Source organism: Callorhinchus milii, unplaced genomic scaffold, assembly GCF_018977255.1.
Source record: "Callorhinchus milii isolate IMCB2004 unplaced genomic scaffold, IMCB_Cmil_1.0 Scaffold16, whole genome shotgun sequence".
NCBI classification, from domain to species: Eukaryota; Metazoa; Chordata; class Chondrichthyes; order Chimaeriformes; family Callorhinchidae; genus Callorhinchus; species Callorhinchus milii.
In genome coordinates this window covers 15,040,447-15,066,614 of record NW_024704757.1, presented here as the reverse complement: position 1 = coordinate 15,066,614, position 26,168 = coordinate 15,040,447, and the positions used below count along the sequence as shown (strand labels likewise).

Below are 26,168 nucleotides of genomic sequence, written 5' to 3'. Positions count from 1 at the left end.
TTTTGGGGTGGGTGGGGGGGGGTGGAGGAATCTAAAGCTACTACAGTACAGGGGAGTTTTAGAAACCAACCGCTGAGTGAAACTACAAATTGTGAATTATAAATTACTCGTAACTTTTATCTTATTTTATTTCATTTTACTTTTTTTTTTAAAAAAAAGAACCGGGAGCTCAGAGCTCTGGCGGTAACGCTGCTCGTCCGTGAGGTTCCCCAGCGCGTAAATATTACTTAAGATTCCGTGAGTCTGGCAAGATCCCGTTGCACGTCCCTCACGTCGTACGTACAGCTGCTGTTACTAATGCTACGTGACATTCTCCTCGCCGGAACAGTAGTCAACTGGTGTCACTGAGCACCCGGGCCCTCACCCCGCTGTGCGCCCACAGTTCTGACACTTATTAATATTATTATTATTATTATTGTAAACTGAGGCCACGCGCCAGCTGAACAACCGCGCGAAGCTTCCGTTCGTTCGGTTAAACGTCGTCGAATCGAACACCGCGCCGCCCGACTTGATCGCTGCGATCGCGCACGCATCATCCGGTGGCATCTGAAACAGAGAGAGAGAGAGAGAGAGAGAAACAGAGAGACCAAAAGCCATGTTGGTACACAGCACACAATACTGTATCGACTGTTTGGGGGGGGGGGGGGGAACGCTGCTGTGCGCGATCGGCTGCCCCGTTTCGCCCACAAAAAATATACAGTCACTGCATATTCTATGAAGCGCTTTGAGACGTCTCAAGTAAATGGTCCACCTGCTGTACACGCAAGGATTACTATTGTAAACACACAGTCACTCCACTTTACAGTATAGCCTGTGAAGCGCTTTGAGACGTCTCAAAGACGTGATAAGGCGCCGTCGTATCCAATGCAAGGATTATTATTACTTTCAATGTCCCTGAAGTTGGAGTGGGATGGACCTTGGTCTCCTTTTTGCCGAGCAAGTTCTTATATGAACTTACGATCACCCGATGGAGGGACGATTTGGAAGACAGAGTGCCCTTGTAGCTGAGCGAGCGGCCTGTGTACACAGTGCTGCCGTCCACTCCTAGGAGACTGTCATCTCTGGCTCCGCTCTCCAACCGAAACGCTGTCTTCTTCAGCACGTGCAGCACTACTCCAGAGGTCCTCAACATGTCCTGCAGGGTCTCCACAGGGAGCTAGCAACAACAACAGCAACAACAACAACCAAAAGCGTTACCGGGTCTCGAAAGGCCCACCAGCACGTTAAACGGGTAAAGACGACCACTGGAGTTAGCCAGAGCTCCTCCACATGCTCTGCGTCAGGCAAGAGTTGGGTACAAGGTCCCCTTTCCATGGTTTGATCCTCTCCTCCTAGTTCAGGAGAACCTTGTACCTTTGCTAACAGCGTTCAATGAAAGTTACGGCAAGTGGGTATTTCCAGTCGGTTAAATGTTGGGTAGTAACTATGGCAACGATAGATACCGAGGAAAGTCAAATTTGCGTTACAGTTTAACGGTCTTTTTTATATATAGATTATATATAGAGATATATAAAAAACTCCCTTGTGCTCAGAAACGGTGAGAGTCAGCGTTAGCTCAGAGACGTGAGGGGAGGCACAGTCAGGGTGTGGACAGTGTTTAGGTACCTCAGCGTGTCGGTGACAGGAGGAGCAGGGCAGAAGAATCGCGGTCTTGCTGGCTCCGGTACGGAAAGGCCACTGTGTGGCTAGTTTCACGGTGGCTGACAGGTTGCGGGACTCATTGCGGGTGAACGTCAACAGGTGACTAGGAGGTACACACGGGAAAACATGAGAGGTAAGACACGCGGGAATGTTGAGCGCTTCCAAATCCTCTGGGTTTAAGCGCTGGGGGACGCTCCCTGCGTGAACGCCGCTAAATAACTGCAAGTTGATGTTCAAGGTGAACCTCGTTAAATCCCATATGAAGGTCCAAACCCTTGAAAAAAACTCCCTCCCCCACCCCCCAAAAATTATTTTGTTCGCTTGCAAAATCTGCTGTGCGCAACTTGGCTGTTGCATTCGCCTACAAAGACACAGTCACTACACTCGACAGTGAATCCTGCAAAGCGCTTGGAGACGTTCCTCCTGAAGCCAAAGACGCTGCGTGAAATCCAAGCGTCATTATTCTTAGGCTTTTTTCTTATTAACTTTGTAACCCAAAGATCATTTGCTTTTGTGGAGAGGTTGTGGGTGTCATGTCAGTGTAAGTAACGCTGCGAGACTCACCTCATCTCGATTCCCAAGTGCTGTTGCGAATAAGTTAAGTTACTGCCGTCCACGGTGTCGAGAGGCTGTTCGTTGTCATGTCCACTTTCACCAAAGCCAACCAGACCAAACCGCACATCAGTGACTCCTGGAAAAGGTAAAGGCCAGCGACACTGATAACGGGAACGCCCGCCCTCTCTCGTCGCCGTGATTTCGTGGACATGAAACCGATGCTTTGGTTTTACGTTCAGTTTTAGTCCAAATCGAGCCAGAAGTATCCCTTCAAATCACGTAAAGCACATTTTCCTGGATATGGCCCACAAAATATACAGTTGATACACTTTACGGCGTATCCTGTGAGGCGCTTTGAGACGTCTCGAAGACGTGATGAGGCGCCGCATCAAGTGCGAGGATGATAATTATTATTATACATATTATTATTATTAAACAGCCTCACTCCATACCTTGGTTCCTGAAAGCTTCGACCAATGAGTGCACGAGGGCAGGGAGTTCTGCAGCGATGGGTTTGTTGCAGTCTTTCTCTTCCATCAGGAAGACGACATCCGCTGATGTTAAAGTCATTCTTTCCTCGGTTGCCATCGCTCCGTCCTGCTGCATTTTCTCCTTGCCGCTGGTCACTGTGACAGGAAGAAAATGGCCTTTAAATACACAGCACCATCACCTCGTTGGTCCATGGCTTTAGTCTCAGTTTGTCAGCAGTTGTTTTAGGAAAATTCCCGGGGCATTTTTTTTAAAAAGGAATTGTCGCCGTTGGGGACTGAACTCAACCAGAAACATTAAACGCAGATTCCTAAAAAAAAAACAACCAGTGCTTTACGTATTTGTTTTCAAACCTTAACGGCGATCGAAATAATACGGAAGCAGGAACCTAATAAGTAATAATCCTCCAATTATCAAATAATATTCTGGAAAATTTGCCTAAAATTCTGTAAAAACTGCCCAAACTGTATCGAAATCGCCATTACCTTTATTGTTATTGTTATTATTGTTATTACAATTATTATTATTATTATTATTATGGAAGGGCAATTGGCTAGTAAGGAATTTTGAAGTGACTGCTGGGGAATTGCTAAGCGCTGGTGGGGAACGTTCCCCCATTACTCTTTATAGGTTAAAAAAATGCCCCGGTGTAGGTTCGCAATGCTTGGCCATGATGTACCTACCGCACTGCGATGGGATATTCAGGGGGACAAAGTTCCTGTTGCACAAGTGGACAAAGGCTGCCGCCAGGTTGCAGGCCGGCCGGAGATCCGAGGACTCACACATGTCATTCAGGCACATGTCGTAGAACGGGACAGGATCCACCTGGAGAGCACAATAAGATCACACAACCTTCCTGACTGATGTTCGTTGAGACGCTCAGTCTAAAATTCTACGGAGGACGTGCGATACAGTAGAGCTCTATGGCGACCCAGGTTGGCGTTAATAATAATAACCCTTGCATTTGGTACGGCGCTTTTTTTATCACGTCTTCAAGAGGTCTCGCAGAATTATACGGTAAAGTGTAGTGACTGTATATTTGGTGGGCGAATCGAAGCAGCCAATTGCGCCCAGCGGTGTCCCGCACACAGTCGCGGATTGAGTGACCAAATTATTATTATTTGTTTATTTGTTTGAAAGGGTTATTACCCCCGGGAAAGCGACCTGCCAATCAACTAACAACCGAGTTCCTACTTGCCACGAGCTAAACAGAGGCGTGTGGAGTAAGGAAACGCAGCTAACATACAAGGCACAGATGCTCAATTTACTCAAGAAAAATGACTTGGGTCACTCGATACAGACTAGCCTTGGTATGACAGAGTCTTTCCTTAACAGTGGAATGCACCAAACTGACTATTTCCATTTGCCCAGCGACGTACCACTCTGAAACAGTTCCTGAGCGGAGAGTAGGTGTCCTTGAATAGAGATTTGCAGATGTACTGAAAAGCATTGTCAAAGCACGATTTGATCTCCCGGCTGACGAGACGACACTGAGCATCGGTCTGATGGAAAGAAACACAGAGAGCAGAAGTCACGGTAAGATTCATAGCGAATTAAATCCTGCACCGCTTTTTTTTTTCTCGAGAGGATGGGTTTTATGTATGCCTGGTTAATTAAACTATCACTCACACTATGCTCTTGTGGTTCCTTGTATTTGCTTCATCATTGCTGGGAGATATTAATGTCGGTCAATTACCACCTCACAAGGGTTCATCACTCTTCCCTTATCAGAGATGGAAAAGGACCATTTGATGGTTTGTGATACCTATGGCTGGAGGAGACTTATCCTTGTGGAAAGGTCGTTTCATCCTCAGAGGAATAAAACCACCATAATTCCATCCTTCCACAACTCCAGGCAACTTCCATTTTAATTGTACGTATAATTCAATGGCACAGCTCGCACACAACCAACTCGAGAATTAATCCCTTTGAGTTGTTCGTATTTATCTGACCTGAGCACTTTTTAACGACTTAATTCCGAATGAAAGAAAATGCATTCTACGCAATCAATTCGGAATAAGCTCTCCGTAACGTTAAATCCTAAGCTTCATCGACCAACCACATCCATCCTTCCGTCCTCGGAGGCTTTATTTTTTAGATAAATAACAGTAAAACCCAAATCAATTTCTCCAAGCTCACAGCGTCTCCTCCCAACACCATGTGCACGGCGTTTAAGAAGCTACAATCAGTTTGATTGGAGCACGATCGTGATATAATAGGTTTTTGATGGAGTACACAGGGAGAAACTGTTTCCACTGGTGGGTGGGTCGGTAACCAGGGGACGTAGATTTAAGATACTTGGCCAAAGAACCAGAGGAGGAGATGAGTATTTTTTTTTTTTACACGCATAGAGAGTTGTTACAGTCTGGAACGGCCTGATTGGGTGACTCTTCCAAAGGAGCTGGCACAAGGCACGATGGGCCGAATGGCCTCCTCCTGTGCTGTAATATTCTAGGATTCTGTGATCTCAGTGGAAGTACGTTACCTGCCACTTCTGTGCAAACTCCTGGAGGTTGGCAGTCAGTGAGTGGTCGGGGAGCTTGAACTCATTCCCAACTTCGTTATCATTTGTGCCAAACAGGCCAGCGGACACACCTGCACTTGACAACAACAACAACAACAACAAATGACACTCGCACATTGCCCTTCGCGTCGGAAAGACGTCCCAGGGCGCTGGACAGTCAGGGTTTTTTTGGACCCAAGTTGGGAGTTGGGGTTAGGAGGGGTGGAGAGTAGGCTGGTTGGGGGTGGGAGGGTGGCCGAAAGCATGGTCGAAGAGGAAGGTCTTTAGACAGGACTTGAAGGAGGCAAAGGGAGGAGAGGGTGAGGCGGAGGGATTGAGGGACAGAGTTCAAGAGCGTAGGGGGAACAACAGACAACAGGTAAAACAGTTAAGAGCTAACCAAACCGGAAACCACTCGGCTCAATTCTCTCGTCAGCGCCCATTACGTTTCCGTGAGGAGACGGCATAGCATTGAAAAGGGCGGCATTACATAATCCGTGTGTTTGCTAATCTCAGCATTCGCAGTAATTGGGAAAGCTCTCTTTCCGCTGTCTGCTGACACTCGAAAATGTTGAACGTAGTTCGTTGCGACGACATCGCGATTGGGTTTTCAAAGGAAACTATTAAAAGTGCAATTTGTTTTCCTCTGTAACACAAACCCTCCACTGGTTGAGTAAAGAACTGCACCATCAAAACACCTTTTTTTTAAAAAAAAAAGGACTCGGAATTTACGGCGAAGATATAAAGAGTTCTTCTTCTACTGCTGAGCCCCTGGGTTTGGGTGTGAGAGGTAGACAGCAAATAAAACGGACACGTGTGTCCCTTTAAACGGAGAGACTCGGAGCACTGACCGTGGTACCATCCTGCGAGAGTTAGGCTGCAGACTGCATGATGTGTGTCGCACGACACAGTGACCCCATTCTGATTTGACACCTCGACTCGGTTAAGCTCTCTTTTGACAGTCACTCCGTTCTTCAGTAAGGGCAGGTCACTGGGCTCGCAGTTCTCTTCCACCTGCAGAAACCCACCACAAACTCTTACCCCAAAACCTCAATAATATTCACTGCATTTGATATAATAATAATAATAATAATAATAATCCTCGCATTTGATACAGCGCCTTATCACGTCTTCGAGACGTCTCAAAGCGCTGCGCAGAATATACTGTAAAGTGTAGTGACCGTATATTCTGGGGGAAAAATATAGCACCTTTCATGTCAGGCGGATGCCTTAAAGTGCTTCACGGGATGCACCGAAGAGTGTAGTGACTGTGTATTTGCCAGGCAAACAAAATGGCGTCAGGGTGCACACTAGCTCTCTGAAATATCGAAGGCAGGCGCTGACCTTCCCACCAACACAGTCAGAGACAAGGTGAAGAGGAGGGTTATATTCGACTTAAACCTCATCATTGCTCGCCTGGTCGATACTGAGTGACCTTTATTCCAAATGTTGGCGCGAACAAGATGGAGAACAGGTTTAACCATCGCAGCAATAAAGATACAGCCTGAATCCACAGGCGCTTCTTGTACCTTCAGTCCTGGATAGATATCAATGACCGTCCGGTTCATTTCCACGCGCAGTGAATTTCGTCCACTGCTCTCGTGGTTCAGCATCACCGTGAACGTATTCCGCAGAAAATCTTTAGCCAACAGGAAACTGCAGTCGCTCGCAAAGTCGTACACCTTCCCGTCAAACGTCATGCAATGCTTGTCTCCGATAAGCAGGGCTTGATCTGCAAAGCATCAAGGCCAAGGGTTTCTCAATTTGGTAAAAAAACAAAACTGTGCTCCGAGCAATAAAAAGTACGTTCAGATTACCGCAAAAACCAACAGAATCCCCTTATCACAAGGCGTTCCCCCCTCTTTCCTCGGCTCCCGCACCGATGGCTGCAGCCGGACAACAAGAGATTTTCTTTCGCTCCATCTCCACATCGAGGTAAAAGGGGAGCAAGATGTTTAAGTGGTGACGGGGGAGGGCAGGAGGGAAATAGAACCGGGTCGGAAAAAAGCAGGGGAGAGGTCACTTACGTTCAAATGAGCTGTCCATCATCCTGTGTTTCAGTCTGTAATATTCTGCGGCTGGGTTGATGTCGTACAAGCTCCTGAGCGTCTTTATCAGTTTGGTTTCAACGATGTAGTTGGTGATGTTAGCAAGGTCAAACATCTCCTGTCCCGTGTGCCACCACGGCACGTTCACTGCGACGGAGCAATTTCTGCGGAGACAGAGCAGCGTCGCGCATAAAGGAATGATATAGAAGAGACTGGAGAAATGGCCGCTCTGAAATGAGCTTTTTGAAACGTTCCTCCTGTGATTTTTTTTTCCTTTCTCGAAGGCCAGGAATGTAGATGAAGGTTCTTTCTTCCGTAAAGTGTGGAGTCCTGAAGGGGACTGGTCAGCGCTCTCGTCTCGCAAGCGAGAAGGCCCCCTGGGTTCGATTCCCAGCCGGGGCGAAACCTTACTCCACACACACGCGCGCACATACACACGCACGCACACACACACGCACACACTCACACTGTTTACCTTGCAGTCAGTAGGAACCCGATTGTTTAGTGGATTGGCGGATCGCTTTCCGTGGGATAATAATCGCTCCAAATAAAAAGAATCTAATTTACAGTACATTCTGCGAAGTGCTTTGATAAGGGCTTCTCAACAACCTGATAAGGCTCTGTATCAAATGCAAGGATTACTATTACTATTATTATTATTATGATGATGATGTTATTAAATGAATCAACGTCTCAGCTGGAACATATCCAATGGCCACAGCAGCTTTTAACGCATCCCCGATCCTTACCCTTGCGAGTGTTTATAGAGATCTGCCAGAGGCTTTCGGATCTTGCTTATTGCTCTGGAGATTTTTGTCTCCATCCATTTCAGTAGCTGCTGAGCCACCTGTTTAAACACAGGGATGGGGTGGGGGGTGGAGAACGGACATCGTTACAACAACACCTTGTATTTATATAGCACCCCTTCACCTGAGCAGCCTCTCGGAGAGCTTAGCCTTTACAAGTAACGCCTGAATAATGCATTCATCCACAAGATATACAGTCAATTCACTATCAGGTCTTCTAGACATCTAAAAGCGCTTCACAGGAAATATACAGTTACTACACTTTACAATATATTCTCTGAAGCGCTTTGAGATGTCCTGAAGACGTGATAAGGTTCTGTATCAAATGCAAGGACCATTATTATGATGATGATCACTGTTATTGTTATAGTTATTATTATTATAACCAGGCTATCGATTAAAACCCACTACTCACAGTTCACACCAAAACAACTTTAGATTTTCACAAAGAGCAAACTGAACAATCTCGGCTTAGACGAGATCTCGGAACACGAAGGTTGTGTAACCCGACTGCAAAAATTTCGGGGCGACTTCAACGAAATTTCCTCAGCGATGGCGTTTAGACCTTTGCGAGACTCACCAGGTCGAACGTTTGCTTGGTGGTGCGGAGCAGGCTTTGGACTGAGTGCATCAGCCAGGTTTCCTGCACCACGTTTGGTACGAATGATTGGACCTTCTCGAGGTACTGTTCGGTTTTGCGTCTCCACTCTTCGTCGAGTTCCTTGAGCGTCACGTCGTAATACGCGCCTTTTAGCGTAGCCACGGGCTCTGAAAGTCAAATCCGCAGCCTGGTTTCCCAAACTCGCCCGTCACCTGCCCCAACACACACCCCAACACACCCTCGAACATACCCCCCAACACACACCCCAACACACCCTCCAACACACCCCCCAACCCACCCACCCCGCCCTCCGTCTCTTTGCCGCCTGGTTACTCACTTTGCAGCTCCCCCTGTAGCTGCTGCAACATGTCCTGCAGCTTGGCCAGGTACCAGGGGAGCAGGTCCAGCAGCAGCCCCCGAGCCCGGCTCAGCCTCCACAGCTGCTGGAGCGTTCTGCCGCCGTTCCTGATGGCCTCGGCCGTTCTCCGGGACACCTTCAGCGCCCAGCCGCACGCCTCGTACAGGAATTCCACCTCTTCCACCTACGGAAAGCGCACAGCGGATCCGGTCATAACTTTCAAGAGGGAAGTGGGTAGATGTTTGGGGTGGCTATAAATTTGCGGGGCTGTGGGGAGGGAGAGCAGGGGGAGTGTGAGTGCGGGGTGGGGGGGTGGGGATTGGGATTAATTTGAACAGCTCTTTCAAGAGCCAGCACGGGCACGATGGGCCGAATGGCCCCCTTCTGCGCTGTATAATTGTATGATTCTATAAGACATACCCTGTAGCTCACTGCGTGTGTGTGTGTTTGTATATAAAGGATGTCACTTGAGAACGACACCTCATCTCACATAAGCCACCTCGCGCCGCGCTTTCAGTCACCACTCCCGGAAACTCTGGAAAACTCTTCCTCTACCCCTTCCGCCATTACCTCCGCTCCTTCCCCATCTTCAGGTCTCGCCCGAAGACCTCCCGCTTCGACCGCGACCGTATCCTTTCATACCTTTAACGTATCTAATTGTAAATCGGTGCGGTGTTTGGGTTCCGCGGCACAAATGGACGCAATCAGTCTCAAACAACCTCGGCAAGAACGGCGGGTCTCAGGCTACTCACGCTCTTCCTGAATTTCCAAACGTGCAGGTCGAAATCTTTAACCTTTTCCAGCATCCGCGCCTTAAGATGCAAAACTGTTTCGGAGAGTTTGGTCTGAAAGCAAAAAAAAAAAAGGAATAATACAACGTGACTTGCAAAGGGCTTCGAGATGGTTTGACCATACGATAAGGCGCTACATCAAGTGCAAGGAGTGCGTGGTGTGTCGGCCTGGCTCGGTGGTAGCACTCTCGCCTCAGAGTCAGAAGGTTGTGGGTTGAAGCCCAACTCGGGATCACGTTGTCTAAGCTGACGTTCCTCTACTAGCTGCCATGTTGCGCCCACAAAATATACAATCAAACGGCTTTACGGTATACTCTGTGAAGGGCTTTGAGACGTCTCGAAGACGTGATAAGGCGCTGTATCAAATGTAAGAATTATTATTATTATTATTATGGGAGAAGATGTACAGTTTGACAGAGTGAAAGATACAATCCTTTAACAAGGGGCAGGCCAGGCGGGTCTTTTGTTGTTACCTCTGCTCTTGTGATGACTTCCCCACAGCCTTGCGCTGTTATCCTCAGTACACTCTGCCCACTTTGGTTGACCATGGCAGCTGAGATGTGTCCCAGGTTCTCTCTCAGCGTGCTGTTCGAGCTGTGATACAGCTCAGCCTTCGCGTTGCTCTGCCCATCCGAACAAGCCACCAGCTCTACTCCCTCTTCACCCGATTCACCTTTGGCAGAGCCAAGACTCTTGTGTTACACAAACAAACAGATGGCTTTTATAAAGCGCCTTTCACCTCAGGAGGGCGTCCCGAGGGAGCTGGACAGTCGTGGGCTTGCACCCAACGTAGGGGGTGGGATTCGGGATGGCTAAGGGGGCCAACGGAGCTGGGAAGGTGACCGAAGGCGGGGTCAAAGAGGAAGGTCTTCAGATGGACCTTGAGGAGGAGAAGGAAGGGGTGAGGCGGAGGGACTGCGGGATGGAGCTTCAGAGAGGGATCGGAGAGTAACACAGCAAAGACGATGGAAACAATATTGGGCAACAAAACAAAACAGCTAAATAGTGCTACACTTGGGCCTGTTTATCGAGCTACACAACGGAAGGGGTGACTGGGGCTGTACACTGTAATAATAAATAACAATAATATTATACACTGTTTACTGATGACTGTGTCACTATGGGAGTAGGACCCAAATTTCTGCACCTCCGAACTGATAGAGACAGGAATATCAAATGGGAAGGATGCATTTTCTCCAGGAAAGTGGAAGGGAGTATTTCGTAATAGTTGTTCGATAAAAGAAAATGTTATCCGAATTTCTGGAAACGGCAGAAATGAGCGAATTATTCTCAAAACACCAACGACCCATGTTAATCGCTGGCCTTTATTCAGACTCCATCAGTAAACCTGGTGAGCGGGGAGTGGTGGGGTGGGGGGCGGGGAACTATCTTGCTGGATATATTTTTGAAAGAGAAGAGGGCAGGTACACTTTTAAGTCCATTTACTGGGTAGAAATGGGAAGAAATTCTACCCGAGTCTAGATTTATTCCACAGACTACCTATCACATCGCAGAGCCTACAGAATTCAACGGCAAACTGTTGAATTCAGTCTCAACTTTGAAATCATTTCTTTTTCTACAGCCGTTATAGGAAACTCGCAGGAAAAATGAACGTAAGGCTGTGTTTGAGAATTTGCAAGGTGCTCTGAAACGCTATATAAATCCACGGCTGTTTGCGGGGAACGCTGCTGTGTGCAATTGGCTGCCGCGTTTTGCCCGCAAAATATATGCAGTCAATTCATTTTACAGTATATCCTGTGAAGCGCTTCGAGGCGTCTCAAGGACGTGATAAGGCGCTGTATCAAATGCGAGGATTATAATCAATATTATTATAAATAAACCAGAGTGGAATGTCTCCCATTGACTCTCTTACCATTAGAGACTCCAGTGTAATATTGCAGACATCCCTTCTCATGAATTGCGGCCAGCTTAACCTTCTCCTTCTGATCGATCAATCCCTCCAATTTTATTCTCTTGCTGACAGCTGAAGCAGTGTAAGTGCCCAGCAGGTTGAGACGACTGCTTTTAGAAGCCTTCCACTGAGATGAAACCCCCGAAAAAAAAAAAAAACGATATTTAAATGCTTCATTTTTTTTTCAGCTGGTCAGACTCCAGCAGTTACCCCAACGCACACTCTCTGGGGCAACCCAACCGGTTAAGCCTTGGCTCTTACCAAAAGAAATAGCGCAAATTAGGCCTCGATAATACTGAGAAAAAGGTACCTTTGTGAATTATTGATGGTGTGTGTGTGTGATGTGTGTGTGTAGTGTGTGTATGTGCGTACCTAAATTGTAACGTACTAGAAAACAGCTCCCCTCAGTCCAATCTCTGTCCTGTCAGAGCAGCAGTGAGTGTGATTTACCTCCACAATGAGAGAGTAGTTCTTCACTTCAGCCTTTCCGTAGTCCCTCAGGGTCACTCCCGCCACCAGGTCCTGCGTTTCGTCACTGGAGAGGCCGAGCCGGGTTTCGGAAGAGACGATAACTTTTCCTTTATTCCGCTGATGCTTCCCTGCCACCTTAATGGACTGCAAACAGGTAAACAGACAAGCAACCAGAGAGACGTGCAGTTATTCTCTTGCTATCCCGCACGTCACAGGCCTCTTCGCTCACTGCGCACCGACCCACATCTCCTCATGTAGGTTAGGAGGTACGGTTTGGTTTGGATACTCTTAAGCAACGGTGATGGATTTCCGCGTGTGTCAGATACCTGGCTGCCCCCCTCCCCCCCCCCCGCCCCACTACCCCCCGGAATAAATCCGGAAGTCATTTCCCACAACGAGGGCAGAGCATCACTGGCCACGACTGATTTGACCCTGAAATGGTCCAACGTTCAAATCAAATCCTTACCTTGCAGTAGCTCAGTTTTAGGTAATGGTACAGTTGGCTGTGATAGTCAGTCTGGATTCTGCCCAAAAAGCCCTGCTTCCCGCAAGAGGAGACGAGGACATTGGCCAGAGTCACTGCGACCTTGAGATCGTCCGGCTTCTCAGGTCTGTTGCGCTGCAGGAAGGATCATACACAAAATACACAGAGAATTCACTTTACAGTGCATCCTGTGAAGCGCTTCGAGATGTCGCGACGACGTGATAAGACGCTGTATCAAACGCAAGGATTGTTACTATTGTAAGAGGGTATTTTTTTTTACTGGTGTTTGGAGCATGGAATATCCCTTCGGTGTTATCCTGAAGAACTTGCTGGAAAACGCTGGAAAATGCTCAGTGATTATAAAAGCCCTCGTTGACCTTGTCACCTCAGTTTCACGCCGTTACATCTTCAGGATATTGTCCGTGGTCCTAGTCATCTCAAAACTCGGCCAGTCGCGCGGTAAGACTTTGTGCTAACGTGCGAGGTGGCACGATAGGATGGCAGCTCATCCAAGGCTGTTTAAATGGTTATTTCAGACACGTTGATATGCCTAACGCTGAAGCTTTACGGCGCAGTTCCGAGTGACGGAATTTCGTACGTTAAAACGTTTCACGGCAACAGATCATTCTTGGTGCACAACTCACGCGTACAAGATATAGAAGAATGAGTAAGAGGTCCGTTTTTCTCGTCTTTACAACAACAACTGGATTTATATAGTGCCCGTCACCCGGGGCAGTGTCTCGGAGAGCTTGACAGTGGCGGAGCCTGATGCCGAGCCGGGGAAGGAGGGAGGGAGGTGAGCGTAAGTATGGTGGCAGAGGAAGGTCTTTACCTGATAGTCAAAACTTTGGTCGACTTTCTTGTCGTCCCAGTGCAGTTGCAGGCTCTCAGCGAAGGAGTTCGGGCTGTTCCTGGCGGACCCGCAGGCTTGCAGCGATCGAATAACCACCGTGGGCTGTACCTGCCTCAGAAACAGAACAGCCACACAAGGAATTATGGCCCGAAATCACCGGTTCCCGCGCCCCCACCCCACCCCAAAGCCAGGTCACAAGACATTGCCTGACTTCACTCGCTCGCTGAAATCCATTCACCATCAGCAGGAGAGGGGACTACGCGCTATTCTAAACCGGCTTCAAAATCAATGCTGTGTTGAAGAAATTGCCAAATTCTGGATGCTGGGAAATGCTGCATAAATACGGTAAATCTCAACCCAAGGTGGAATTTCAGCCCCAACACATTTTGGAGCTGGATATCACTGTATATTTAACAGTGGCCTTTAGGCAACAACAGCAACAACAAGAAGATTACATGTGTATAGCGCCTTTCACGTCGGAAGAAACTATACATACAGAGGGTGACCAAAAGTCGTGATACCATTACAATGTCTAATAAGTCCTAAGGAAATGGTGATTTTTTTAGATAATAGAGTAGCTGAAAAATAAGACTTTTTGGTCATCCTGTACGTTCTTCGAAGACTTTTCTCCCACCAGGTTATTTTTCTCTTTGAGGCGCGAGGCAAGTCAGGTGTAAAGAAAGGGTCGTATGACAACATGAGGCACCTTTGGAAGGATCCGAATTCCATTCTAACTAGACCCAGGTAGGAATGAATACCTGGCCAGTGGCGAGGTCCATGCAGGTGTCCCAAGTCGTGACGTTGTTTTCCAATTTGTGTTCCAAAGTAAAGTTCAGGTCCATAGGCTGACCTCCGTTCCAAGCGACGTGAGCCTGAGAAAGGTTAAAGGTTAGTCGGACGCCAGGCACTGGGACAACATCGTGCCTGAGAATGGCTGGCCAGGTGACCCAAACCCAACTCACTCGGCAGGTGGTCACACCTCCCAAAGCTCAAGACTGTAATTGCTCCACAGTCACAAGCCAAGAACCCCCCACCTCCCCCACCCTCTGTCCCCTTCCCCCCCACCCCTGCGCGCTGTTCAAACCTGTTGGCTGTATTTCTCCTGGCTTCGTTCCGAGAGCGAGGTCAGCTCCAGCTCTCTCAAGGTGAGTTTGAACGGGTGCCGCAGGTTGGCTTTGCTCTCCAGCCGGTTCTTTTCCCAAAGCAGAGACGCCAATAGAACCACCTGAACCAACAGCGGGTCATCAAAACTGCAGTCTACCCATTTCTGCCAATTGTTGACTAACTCGCAGGTGTCAAACCACCTGCTCCCTCTCCCTCCCCCCTCCCCCTGCCCCCCTGCCCTCGAGACTGTCTTTCAGAGTACCCACCTGGTCCTTCTTGTCCCAGTTGATGATAACGACATCCTGGTGACTGAGCCGGGAATGGGAGAGGCTCATCCTCAGGTTGGATTGAGAAGGAAACGAGACACTGAACGGATGGAGAAAATCCACTGCGAAAAGAATGACGGAAGACACAATCAGGCACTGAATTGGCGGTGAACACGCTTCATGTGCCAGACACAGGCTCTGTGACGTTATCGGTCAATTCCAACTTGCGGACATTTTGCTGAGGCGCTGCTGTGAGCAATTGGCTGATCACAAGGTACACAGTCACCCCACTTTCCAGTACATCCTGTGAAGCACTTTCAAGCGTTTCCTCCCGACATGAGAGGCACTATATCAAACGTAAGGATTTATAATTATTATGAACTGGTCAATTTTTATTATTATTCTTATTATTATTCTTCGTCTCGCTTCATAAGTCGCTGTCGTTCTTGGGTTCCTAGTTTATTTTATTTTATTTCTTTTACCGTGAATTTCGTGGCGCCCGAAGATCTTCGGGAAAGGTCCGCTGTAGTTCCCTAAAAAATCCAGTTCTTTGTCTTCCCACTTTGCCGTGTGGCTCAGCGTGTGGGCTCGGCCCCTCTTCAGGTACCCGGTGCTGCACTCGAGTCTCTTCGGAACTCCTTTCAACTGGGAACGGAAAAATAAAAACGCAAGTTAAAAGCTAATCCTTAAATTCGATAGCGTCTCTCAAGTCGGGAGGACGTCTCAAACTGCTGCCCAGGATTTGACCGTCGAACAAACCCGACAGATTAAAAGGTTGCTGCAGCAAACATCGACAGCGAACAACAACAACTTGCATTAATACACCCCCCCGCCCCACTTCGCTCGGGACAGTGACTAGGAGTCGCTAATCGAACATCCGGGTTTTGATTCCGTGCGGTGTTTCAATTGGTTTCACGTCACAAACCCGTGGGAACGTGTGAGTCATCTCCAGGACTTCGCTGTAACCAGTTTCGTCGATTCGTAGCATGGTAAAGGCAGCGAGCTTACTCTCCTCCATTGCCACGTTCAGTTTGGCTTTGACCGAACCTCCAGAGTAATCAACCTGGAGACACGGGAAAGGTGGCCGACGTCAAGTGTCTCGGATCAATGAAAACGCCCGAGGCAGTTTATCGAAAACGCACGTCATTATTACACTTATTTTTTTTTTAAAAATGTCGGTCCGGAATATTCCTGCCGCCACGCACGGATTCAGTCGCTTCACACGCGCTAACACCTTCTGCGCTAAATCAGCGCGAGAAAGAAACGGACCTACCTTTGACCGAACTTCCACAGCACCGGGAACGTATCGCAAGAGCGCAGGGATATTCTGTAACACTGTGAGGTGAAGCTCCTTACTACAGACAGGAGGAGAATACGGTTATTTACAGTGAACAGTTGCTGCAATTAAGCAACGATTAAACAAGGAAACGTTAAAATGTCACTGGTTCAAGGCGAGCCCAATAATACTGTCAGCTAATAATTATAGTTCGGCTAATGTTTAATCACTGCCTATAAATCACACTTTTTTTTAAAAGCTTTGCTTACATTCTTAGACCACAGTCCAAGCCAGGGATCCGATGCCACTTTGGAGCAAAGCCATTTTACTCACAGAGGCTGTAGTGTTGTGGAGCAGAAACGCGTGGGTTTGATACCCTTAGATAGACTTCCGCGAGAAAATAATATCTGGGGATACTGTGCATAGTTTGGGGCACGACATGTCAATTCATAATAATAAATATAATAAATATAACAATAATAACAGTAATAATAATCCCTGCGTTCAATACCAGCGCCTCATCACGTCGTCGCGACGTCTCAAAGTGCTTCACAGGGACTCACCCTAAATAATAATAATAATCGTTGCATTTGATATAGCGCTTTTCACGTCGGGAGGACGTCCCGAAGCGCTTCACAGAACACACTGTAAAGTGAATTGACTGTATATTTGTGGGCGAACGCGGCAGCCAATTGCGCACGGGGCAGCCACGTGCCCACAAACAGCCGTGGCTTGAGTGACCAATTTTATTTGGGGAATTGTTGGCGGGGAACACAGGGCAGGCAAACCGGTGGGGCGTAAGAACCGTGTAAGTAACCCCATAGCTCGGGGGGGGGGGGGGGTCACGGTCCCTCTCGGGGAGACGTTCGATGAGCTGAGGTTTCCGACGCTGAGGATTGGGAAATAACGACATGGTTAAAAACTCTCGGACACGTCCGCTTGGTCAGGCTTCATCGCGGTTAGCGAACCTACTTGTGCTGTTGATTCTCGCCCTCAACGTGCACCTGGAGGCTGGTGTTTGGCCCATATTTCAGCGTCAGGGAGATGTCCAGGTCAGTGGTGTTGAGCGTTCCCCTGTAGTCGGCCTGAGCAGAGGACGGCACAGTGCCAAACACACGACTTACTGACGGTGCTGATCGCGCAAACGGAACGAACGCTTTTATCCGTGTTGCTGGCCATCCCGTCCCTGTTACCCGCTTGCAGTGTCGGGTGAACGGAGAGACGAGACGGGCACCAGTTATTTCCGTAATGCCCACCCTGTCGGAGCAACCCCCACCTATAACCGCGTTGCCAACATGAAGCAAAGACAGGTTAAAGGTAACAACAACAGCAACGATAATAGCGACAACAGCAACAACAGCAGCAGTAACAGATAGGCCTATAGCCGCCTGCAAAATGTTCCGCGCTGTTGTCTACCTGGATGCTGGGGGGCACTCCGAGGTCCGCGATGAAGGGGATTGTGTGCTCGACGCCAGCGATCAGTTCGATCGCTGCCCCCAGTGCAAGGCTTCCCGACCCGTCCACGCTGATCTTCATGTTCCTGCCGTCGTACTGCACCTCAAACGCCGACCTCGATTTAGTTCCTGGGTGGGAGAAAGGCCACCGTCGAACAACGTGAAGAGAGAAGCACAGGGTTAACTCGCGCACCGTACGTACACTGAGCGCTTGAAAGAGACGTTGTCCATTCTACTGCCTCCGTGCTCCATAGAGTCGCACAGAGGGGTTGGCGTCCGTGTTTCTACTGACATCGCACCTCCTGGTCTTGAAACGTCTCAAATCGCGCCACTGGCAATTGTCGGCAAGCGTCGAGGGGCCGGGCAGGTCTGCCGACAGGCAAACACACGGTCACTTTCAGACGTTCGACGATATGAAGAGGCACGCGATCAAATTCCAAAAAAGACCACGATTTGGATTTTTTTGGGGGAGGGGGCCCCAAAAGACAAGACCCTCCCTTTTTTAAAAAAAAAGTTTTAAACCCACCGTAAACCCCACCGAGTTTACAATGTCCGCTGTGAAACGCAGAAAGCAGCTGCGGAGCTTATTGGAAGCCCTTCAAAGAATAGTAATAAAAAATAATTTGGTGACTTCGATCCACCACTGTTTGTGGGGACGCCGCTGTGCGCGATCGGCTGCCGCGTTTCGCCCACAAAACACACGGTCCGCGGCACTTTACAGTGTATCCTGTGAAGCGCTTCGAGACGTGTCGAAGACGTGATGAGGCGCCGTATCAAATGCGAGGGTTATTATTATTATTATTATTATTATTTCTACCCGGTTGTGTTGGCACTCTGCCCCCCTGTGGCACAGCTGATGAGTGCCCTGGATTATCAGAAGCCGAGGGGGGGGGGAAATGTACACGACCTGAGCGTTGGCTGTGTGTTCAGCAGAGGCTTCCCGCGCGTAGGTGACACGCGTGTGAGACTCTCGGGTGATTTGCACACGTGTCGGACACCCGGCGGATGACGAAACAAGACCAGAAATGCCCTATTGTTCAGGCGGAGCGACTGACGTGGCGCCAATTGAAAACCCACCAGTTCTCTGTGCTGTTAATACGACCACAATCTCCTGCGGGTATCCAGCAGTCAGCAGCTTTCCGTTGCTGTGGCTGTTTTTGACGATGACATTGAAGCGCTGCTCGCTGGAAAAAGCCTTGAATTCGTACGTAATCAGCCTCGCACCGTCCACAATGATCTGTAGAGATCCCTCGACGGGAGCCAAGCTCTGCACGTAAAGGTTGATCTGGAAGAGCGAGCGTTTGCTTGTTAATTCCCTTTACAAAATAAAAAACACACAGTGACCGACAACACACGACCGAGTGCTTTGCGATGTCTCAGCGTTACAAACGGGGGGGGGGGGGGAGGTGGGGGGGATTCACTCCCACAGAATAACATTCCGTGGGAATTCCACCTGGGATTAGTTTCCCCCCCCCTGTTGTCTTGGTATTTCGGAGCACACACCACCCCCTCCACTTCCCCCACCGTGCCTTTCCGCAGGTTTGCCCCTCGATACGGGGCGATTACCTGCAGCGTTCCCGACACTCCGTATTTCAGCAGCCGAGACCAGTTGTGTTGGAAGTTGGCCGTGACTTCGGTCCGCCCCGGGCCGGTACTCCCTCGGGCTTCCACGTTAGCCAACCGCGACCCGTACTGCGTTTTCACCGTCAGAATCTTTAGTTCCTTCAGCTCGAGGGCAGCCTGGCACCGCGTGCAACAGCGTGTTGTTAGGATTAGAACAAAACCAGCAGAGGAGGAGGGGGGAGTCCAGACTACGATGGCAGACAACAACAACAACAACGACCACCACCACAACAACCACCACCACCACCACCACAACGACGACGACAGCAATAAATGACATTTGCATAGCGCCCCTTCATGTCGGAAGGACGTCCCCAGGCGCTGGGCTTTCAAGGATATCGTATGCCCAAATATTAAGTGATCGTTAAACCACTTGCTTGCTCAATCTCTAAACACGACGCGATGATCCATTGCCGCAGACGAAGCGTGTGGTCTTCTCCGTGGGGATGTGCGTTGGGGTAAAATGTTACCGTGCGCCTCGGAGGCGTAAGGCTGGGTAACCGGTTTAACAGCCCTCACGCAAAGGCATCGCAATGAGCTCACTTACCCGCACGTCGATTAGGTCCTCGATGTAAAGTTGCTTGAGCGCCTTTATATTGTGGGTCAGCTTGTAGTTCAAGGAAACGTGATGAGCTTCGCGCACAAACGTCAGCTCTTCAACTATCTAATCAATAGCAAAGTGACATTTACACAGCGCCGGCCTTTCACGTCACAAGGAGCTGGGCGGAACAGGCGGGGCATTTGGACCCCAGCTGGGGAGGTTGGGATCAGGGCAGGGGAGGGGAGGGGATAGGAGGGTGGCTGGAGGCCCGGTTGGTCGAAGAGGAGGGTCTTGAGATGCGGCTCGAAGGAGGTGAGGGAGGGAGGGAGAGCGGGCGATTCAAACGCAAGTCAATTCACAGCGTATTAAGCGGTGAATCCTCTCACAGCGATGTGCATTATTGTCACACACTGTGGGGGGGGAAGGCGGCGGGCGGGGGTGTTTTAGCTGGTCTGAACTCCCCTGACAACATTTCTCACTGACCCGCTTGTTATCGATGTGGATTCGGGTGAACCTCCTGTAGGTGTGGGCCTCTCTCTCCGCCGTTACAGCCACAACAGTGGTCTTGGGCAGGCCCAGCCGCAAGGCGCTCTCGACGTTATGAGTCAACGAGACGTCGATCTCCTGCTTGCTCTGCCAACGGGGAAAAAAAAACCAAAGTGTCCGGTTCACCAGGAGAGGCTTTGGACGGGGAGCCATTCCACCCGGCTGATTCGAGAGAGAGTTCAAAGGAACTAATCCTTAATAGGGTCTGCGGCGGGCGGCGCAGGTTAGTAGTTTTACGGCATCACGTGGCCCACGTTAAAGCAGTCGCTGTGTTAACTCGCTGAGCAAACCCCATCGTTACCTCGGTTTCGTTTCACAAACGTTGCTTTTCTCGTGGTAAAATAGTCTGGCCCGTGTGGTAAAGCGTTTAAAAAAAAATAATGGTCCTTGCCCCTTATCAAGCCATCGGGACATCTCAAAGCGCTTGACGGGATACACTGCAACACGGATTGACTTGACTTGTGTATCTTGTGGACCAAGTGCAGAACTGGGTACTTACACCAGTGCTGTTCATCATCACTAGACCTTGCAGCTTAGTGTCATCGATGTTTATCTGTATCTGCGAATCGAAGTTATTCCCCATCGTCACGTAACCGGAGCCATTTATTGTCAACGGTGCTCCCAGGTCCTGGAATAACAAGATGGCAGATCACAAGGTCAGCGCTGATGAAGAAAGTCCTTCGACCCGACTGATCTCTTCCCTCCAGAATGCCCACCCCTACCATCCTCCCCTCACCGTGTCGAGCTGCTTTCTGAATGAGTCCCAGTGTCCCGGCTTCAACCACCCCCCCTGGCCACCCGCTCCAATCATCAATTACCCTAATTTCTAAATCATAATATCAAAATATTGTGGGGAAGGGAGGGGCAGAAAAGCACACGGTGAAGGTACCTGCAGCGCTTTGCATTTATTCTCCATCACAAAGCTTAATTCAATCCTGTTTTCCACTTGAACGGAGCCGTTGACCAGTAGGTCACACGTTCCCAGTTTCAAATCGAAGGTGAGGTTGCTATTATTTGGTTGCTGCTCCGCAGTGAACGAGAGCTTCCCGTCCTGCGGGATGGCTGCCAACATCGGCAGGCGGTGCCTGAAGATGACATCCACGTTGACGTTTGGCTCGCACGCCGACCGGAGCTCCAGGTAAGCCGCGTTTCCCTCTAACTGGACCTCTGTGAGGAGTTCGGCTTTGCACTTCTCAACTTGAAGGGTCCCGTTGAATTGCGACTGAGCCGGAATCTTGAAGCCCTAACAGAAATATATAATCCGGGTTAATATTTTCCCGAAGAAGCTTCAAGTCGTTGAGCTCTGACACACCATCGCTGGAGATGTTTTATAACCGGGTTCGTAAGCTCAGACCCTCTGCATCGTAAACCCCCTCCCCGCTTTCGGGCCTGGGGTTATTTATTCATTTAAAAAAAAACCGTATCATTCATTTCCGACTAATCTGTTCTAACCTGAAGGACCTGACAGTCAGTCTCGGTCGCCCACATCCATTTGGTTTTCGTCCCCGTCGCGAGGTCACCCCGGGCTCGGACTCTGCACTTCCCGGACTGGAGCAGCACGGAGCCTTCCAGCGTGGCTCCCCTGACGGCCGACAGGACCAGCCGGCTTTCCCTGGGCAGACCCCGGTCGCTCAGCTGGGGGAGGGTGTGCCTGAGAAGCGCCTGCACCGTGTACTTGGGTTCACAAGTGGTCTCCAGCTGAAGCTCAGCTGTTTTCCCATCGCTCTGCAGACTGGCCTTCAGTCCAACGCTGCAGCTGTGGATGTGCACGGACCCGCGAGTCTCCAGGTCCTGTGGAACGCCCGCCCTCTGGGAGAGCAGGAAGAGAGAGAGAGAGAGAGAGCGAGGGAGAGAGAGAGGTTTATTCACACGATCCAGCCGTTCGTGTTCAGGTTACATAACACTGTTTATCCATGTCTCACATTGCTTTGGGCGGCACATTGGCACAGCTGGTTTCCGAAATGTGCTTCAGTGTACGGGAGCCGAACCTCGATAGCTTTCACCGTGTTGCGCGGCGCCTGCCCTCAACTGTTCAGAAATCTATTCCAGCCCCTTCGAGGCTGTTAAGAGCGAGTTACGAGTTTTGTTGACGTCCCTGCTCGGCACGATCAGGTCTTCTTCAGATGCTGCAGATGTTTCAGCCCAGCTGTGGAGAGCCTCGGGGTTTTTTTTTTAATACATGTTATATATATATCTATATATATATATATATACACAAGCATCGGGTTTATACTGACTGGAAAGAAAAGGCACATGGCAGGTCCAGAGGAAACCGAAGTTCCCAGGAGTCTCTTATGTGCTAAGAGGTTTTATTTTAGGAAGAGAGACATTTTACGATGTATTTCCCTTTCCAATGCTGACGCGCAGAATGAGCTCTGGGACGTGTAAAGAGAGAGCGAGAGAGAGAGAGAGAGAGCGAGAGAGAAAGAAAAGAAAAAGGGCGAGATCGCTTTGGAAGAAGAAGGCTCTTCGGCCCATCCCAACAGACAACCCCCACCCCCCCACCCCTCCTCCCCCGCCATGACAGCATCAGGCTGCTCTTCAAATGAGTCCCAGTGACCTTCCCTCAACCACCTCCCCAGGCAACCAGTCCCAGTCGCTGAGGGACCCGCAGGTCTGTTGGCGTCGGGAAGGCTCCGTGTCTTACCTGGAGGGCGGGGCATCTGTTCGTAAGAGAGGCCGACCAGTCTGTCCTCGCCCCCTCCTTGGCTCTGACCTCGCCCAGCGCTTTGAGGCCACATTTGCCAAGGGTGAGCTCGACAGACGCCTCTCGCTTGGGGGCCTTGGCCACTCTGACCAGTATCCTGCTGTCAGCGGGGACCCCCGCGGCCCGCAGCCAGGCCAGGGAGTGCCCGAACCCCAGGTCGAGGCCGAGCTTCGGGCTACACGCCGTCTGTAGCTGGAGCTGAGCGAAGGCTCGGTCCATCCGGACGCGGGCAACCAAGTCGGCCTCGCAGCGATCTGTCCTCATCGACCCGTTCACGAAGAAACGTGCCGGGGCCAGGCTCTGAAAACACAAGAGCAATAACGATGATAATTATTGTCACGACAATAATAATGATAACAATGGTAATAATCCCTGCGTTTTGACACAGCGCCTCATCACGTCTTCGAGACGTCTCCGAGCGCTTCGCGGGATAGACAAACGTTCGCAGGTTGTTACGAAGCTGGAGGCGGGTGGTGGGGGGGGTGGGGGGGGTGGGGGGGAAACTGCTGCAGAGGAAATGCAACGCTCAGTCATTCCTCGACGCTGATCTTGAACTGAACAGTCATCGTTCCGGTTTGATAACAAATGACTGACTGGTAGTCAGGTAAGATACAGACAAGCGAGCGGGGCGATGGCATCAATACTCAGCATAAAAGCAGAAGGCGCCGGGAGCACTCGGCAGGTCAGGCAGCATCTATGGAGAGAGGACAGTGAGTTAACGCTTCGGTTCCGACGAAGGGTCGTCGAGCTGAAAGGTTAACCAGCTTTCCTCCCTCCGTAGCCGCGGCCTGACCTGCCGAGCGTTCTCCGGCGGCGTCTGTTTTTGTTTCAGATTTCCAGCATCTGCAGTATTTCTTGGCCTTTGGCGTCAATCTCCTGTACCGATACCTTGACAACCGGTGTTGGAAAGCAACAGCAGTGGTTTGAGAGAAGCGCAAGAAACCTCCGCACGACTCGCTGGCGGATGGATTTGCGAAGCGCAAGATTTCGGCAAGTACGGGCGAAATAAATAAAAAAAAAGAACCAGGTCACTTTGGCTGAAGAAAGCCACGGTTTTTGAGAAAGTGCAGATTTCACCAAGTTTCACCCAATTTTTTTTTTTTTTGGATACCAGCGTAAAAAACGCAGCCTCTGAAATCCGACTTTTGGGGTTTCTTTTGTTTTTTTTTCCCGTGTGTCCAACCAAACCCTGATCGGAATTCGTTTAAAAAAAAAAAGAAACACCTGCCTACTCCCACAGTACAGCTGCCAACGGAAGTAGTTTCATTCTGTTCAGGGAATGAGACCAGGCAGCGGCTCGAACGACACGACGCCTCTCGCTGGTATATCGAAGCATGAGCGTTAGGCGGTTAGTTTGGTGTGGTCGGGCTCAGCCGGGCTGGGAGACGGAGATCAGGAGTCAATCGCAAGCCTTGAAACATGTGCCCCCTGAGCCTTCTGGCTGGGCGCATGTTTCCTTCTACCTCAAAGTAAGGGCATCGGTTGACGAGAGCCAAGCGCCACTTGGTAGCGATGCCCCTCCGGAGGCGCCCGCTCGCAGACGCTCTGCACTGCCCGACCGCCAGGTCCACGTTTACGTCCGCTTTCCTGCCCCTCGTGGCTCGCGCGCTCAGCCTGTTCCTCCCGGGAATGCCGGCTCTCCTCCACGTCGGGAGGGCGTGTTGGAGGAGCAGCTCCAGTCCGCGCCTTTTGCCCCAAACCGCTCGGAGCTCCAGGTCCACGGGCTTCGCGTCCAGTTCCGCGCTCACGGCCAACCCCACAGAACTGCCCGTGTAGTAGACGTTTCCCTCCGCTCGTAAAGCCTCAGGGACGTCCGCCAATCGCAGCGGCCTCCACCTCCGCTCCGCGGTGCAGGACCAGGTCCACCCTAGTTTGTTCTGGGACGCGAGGACTTCCAGGCTCGCGTTCAGGTAATTTCGGCCGTTCCGCAGCCGGAGGCCAGCGGCGTAAAGCCGCCGATCCGCCTCCGCGACCAATGTTAAGGAAAACCTCTCGTCCCTCTCCCTGCCGCCTCTCCCCGTGGAGTGGGACACTTTAACTTCAGCAACGTAGGCCCTGCGCGCCTGCCGTCATCCTGCACCGCGGCTGGCGAGACCCTGGATTCCACCCCGGTCCGTCCGTCCGGATCGCGGACTTTAGGCTTCACAAACCCACTGGCAGCCCAAGATTTTCTGGGAGAGGAACGGCCTGGCCTCCGATAGGAACCCACCCAACGCCACTCAACGTGAGGCACGACTGAGAGCTCCCCACGTGTTACAATTTCGCGTCCGTCGGCCTTCAGGGAGAAGGCGGCTACCTGCTGATTTAGGCTGCTTTTGTAAGACATCACCATCCGGGAGTCGTGCGGGAAACTCAGGGAGCGCAGGGCGTCCAGACTGTGGACCAGCCTGGCCGTGAGCTCTCGTCTGCGAATGGGGTGGTAGCAACCCTTGAAATGCAGGCCCTGCTCGTGGTGTCTGAGTTCCAGAGTAGAGCAATATCGGAGGCGCTGCTTTGTGAGTAAAACCTGTACCTCTGAGTGTTTGCCGTCAACCGCTCCGGAACAGTGTCCCAAAAGGTGCCTCGAGGAAGTTTCTCCACTGCAGTTCACCTGTCGAGACACAGAGAGAGAGTGAGAGAGAGGGAAACAGAGAGTGAATAAGATCAAACTTGTTCCTGGGCAAAGTGGATGGCTGCCCCACCTTCCCTATTTGTTTTCGTTAAATATTTTTATTTTTTTTTAAACAGGAAACGAGCGGCGTATCAATACTCCTGGGCAAATACGCCGTCTATAAATAACTTGCTCACAGTTAATAACAGAGCGGCCATTCACTTGGTGGCTGTTTGTGGGGCGAAACTGGGAGTGGGCACAAAACTGGCTGCAACCTTCGCCGACAAACACACAGGTTTCCAGTGCATCCTGCGTAGCGCTTTGAGACGTCCAGATGACGTGACGAGGCGCTACATCAAGGGCCATTACGATCATCGGGAATACCATCGTTGACGATACCCGCGGTTTCGCCCAGAAAATACACACTTTACAATAGATTTACGTGACGCGCTTTGAGACGTCTCAACTGCCGCGACAAGGAGCTTATTATCATTAATAAGGCACTGTTCCCAAAGCCCTACAAAAAAAAAACACGCTTTACCAATTTGC

The 26,168-nt window shown here is 50.2% G+C and overlaps 1 protein-coding gene across 1 annotated transcript; it reads right to left on the bottom strand.

The window, feature by feature from the left end:
• On the bottom strand, positions 1 to 26,006 carry LOC103188398. Its single transcript, XM_007908381.2, has 39 exons — positions 25,989 to 26,006; positions 25,093 to 25,619; positions 24,493 to 25,042; positions 22,970 to 23,329; positions 21,775 to 22,131; positions 21,212 to 21,565; positions 20,822 to 20,950; positions 20,260 to 20,409; positions 19,783 to 19,899; positions 19,179 to 19,352; positions 18,690 to 18,897; positions 17,575 to 17,741; positions 17,131 to 17,243; positions 16,156 to 16,237; positions 15,808 to 15,945; positions 15,365 to 15,527; positions 14,883 to 15,004; positions 14,597 to 14,737; positions 14,271 to 14,384; positions 13,492 to 13,620; positions 12,642 to 12,794; positions 12,155 to 12,319; positions 11,666 to 11,831; positions 10,266 to 10,465; positions 9,754 to 9,846; positions 8,981 to 9,185; positions 8,623 to 8,810; positions 7,986 to 8,083; positions 7,216 to 7,400; positions 6,718 to 6,920; positions 6,040 to 6,202; positions 5,171 to 5,280; positions 4,065 to 4,187; positions 3,369 to 3,510; positions 2,649 to 2,822; positions 2,206 to 2,332; positions 1,606 to 1,744; positions 959 to 1,156; positions 1 to 546 (listed from the first exon to the last, which is right to left on the bottom strand). The coding sequence occupies exons 1-39, from the start codon at positions 26,004 to 26,006 to the stop codon at positions 361 to 363; spliced, it is 7,131 nt and encodes a 2,376-aa protein (XP_007906572.2). The 3' UTR covers positions 1 to 360.
• Between the last annotated feature and the right edge of the window lie 162 nt (positions 26,007 to 26,168).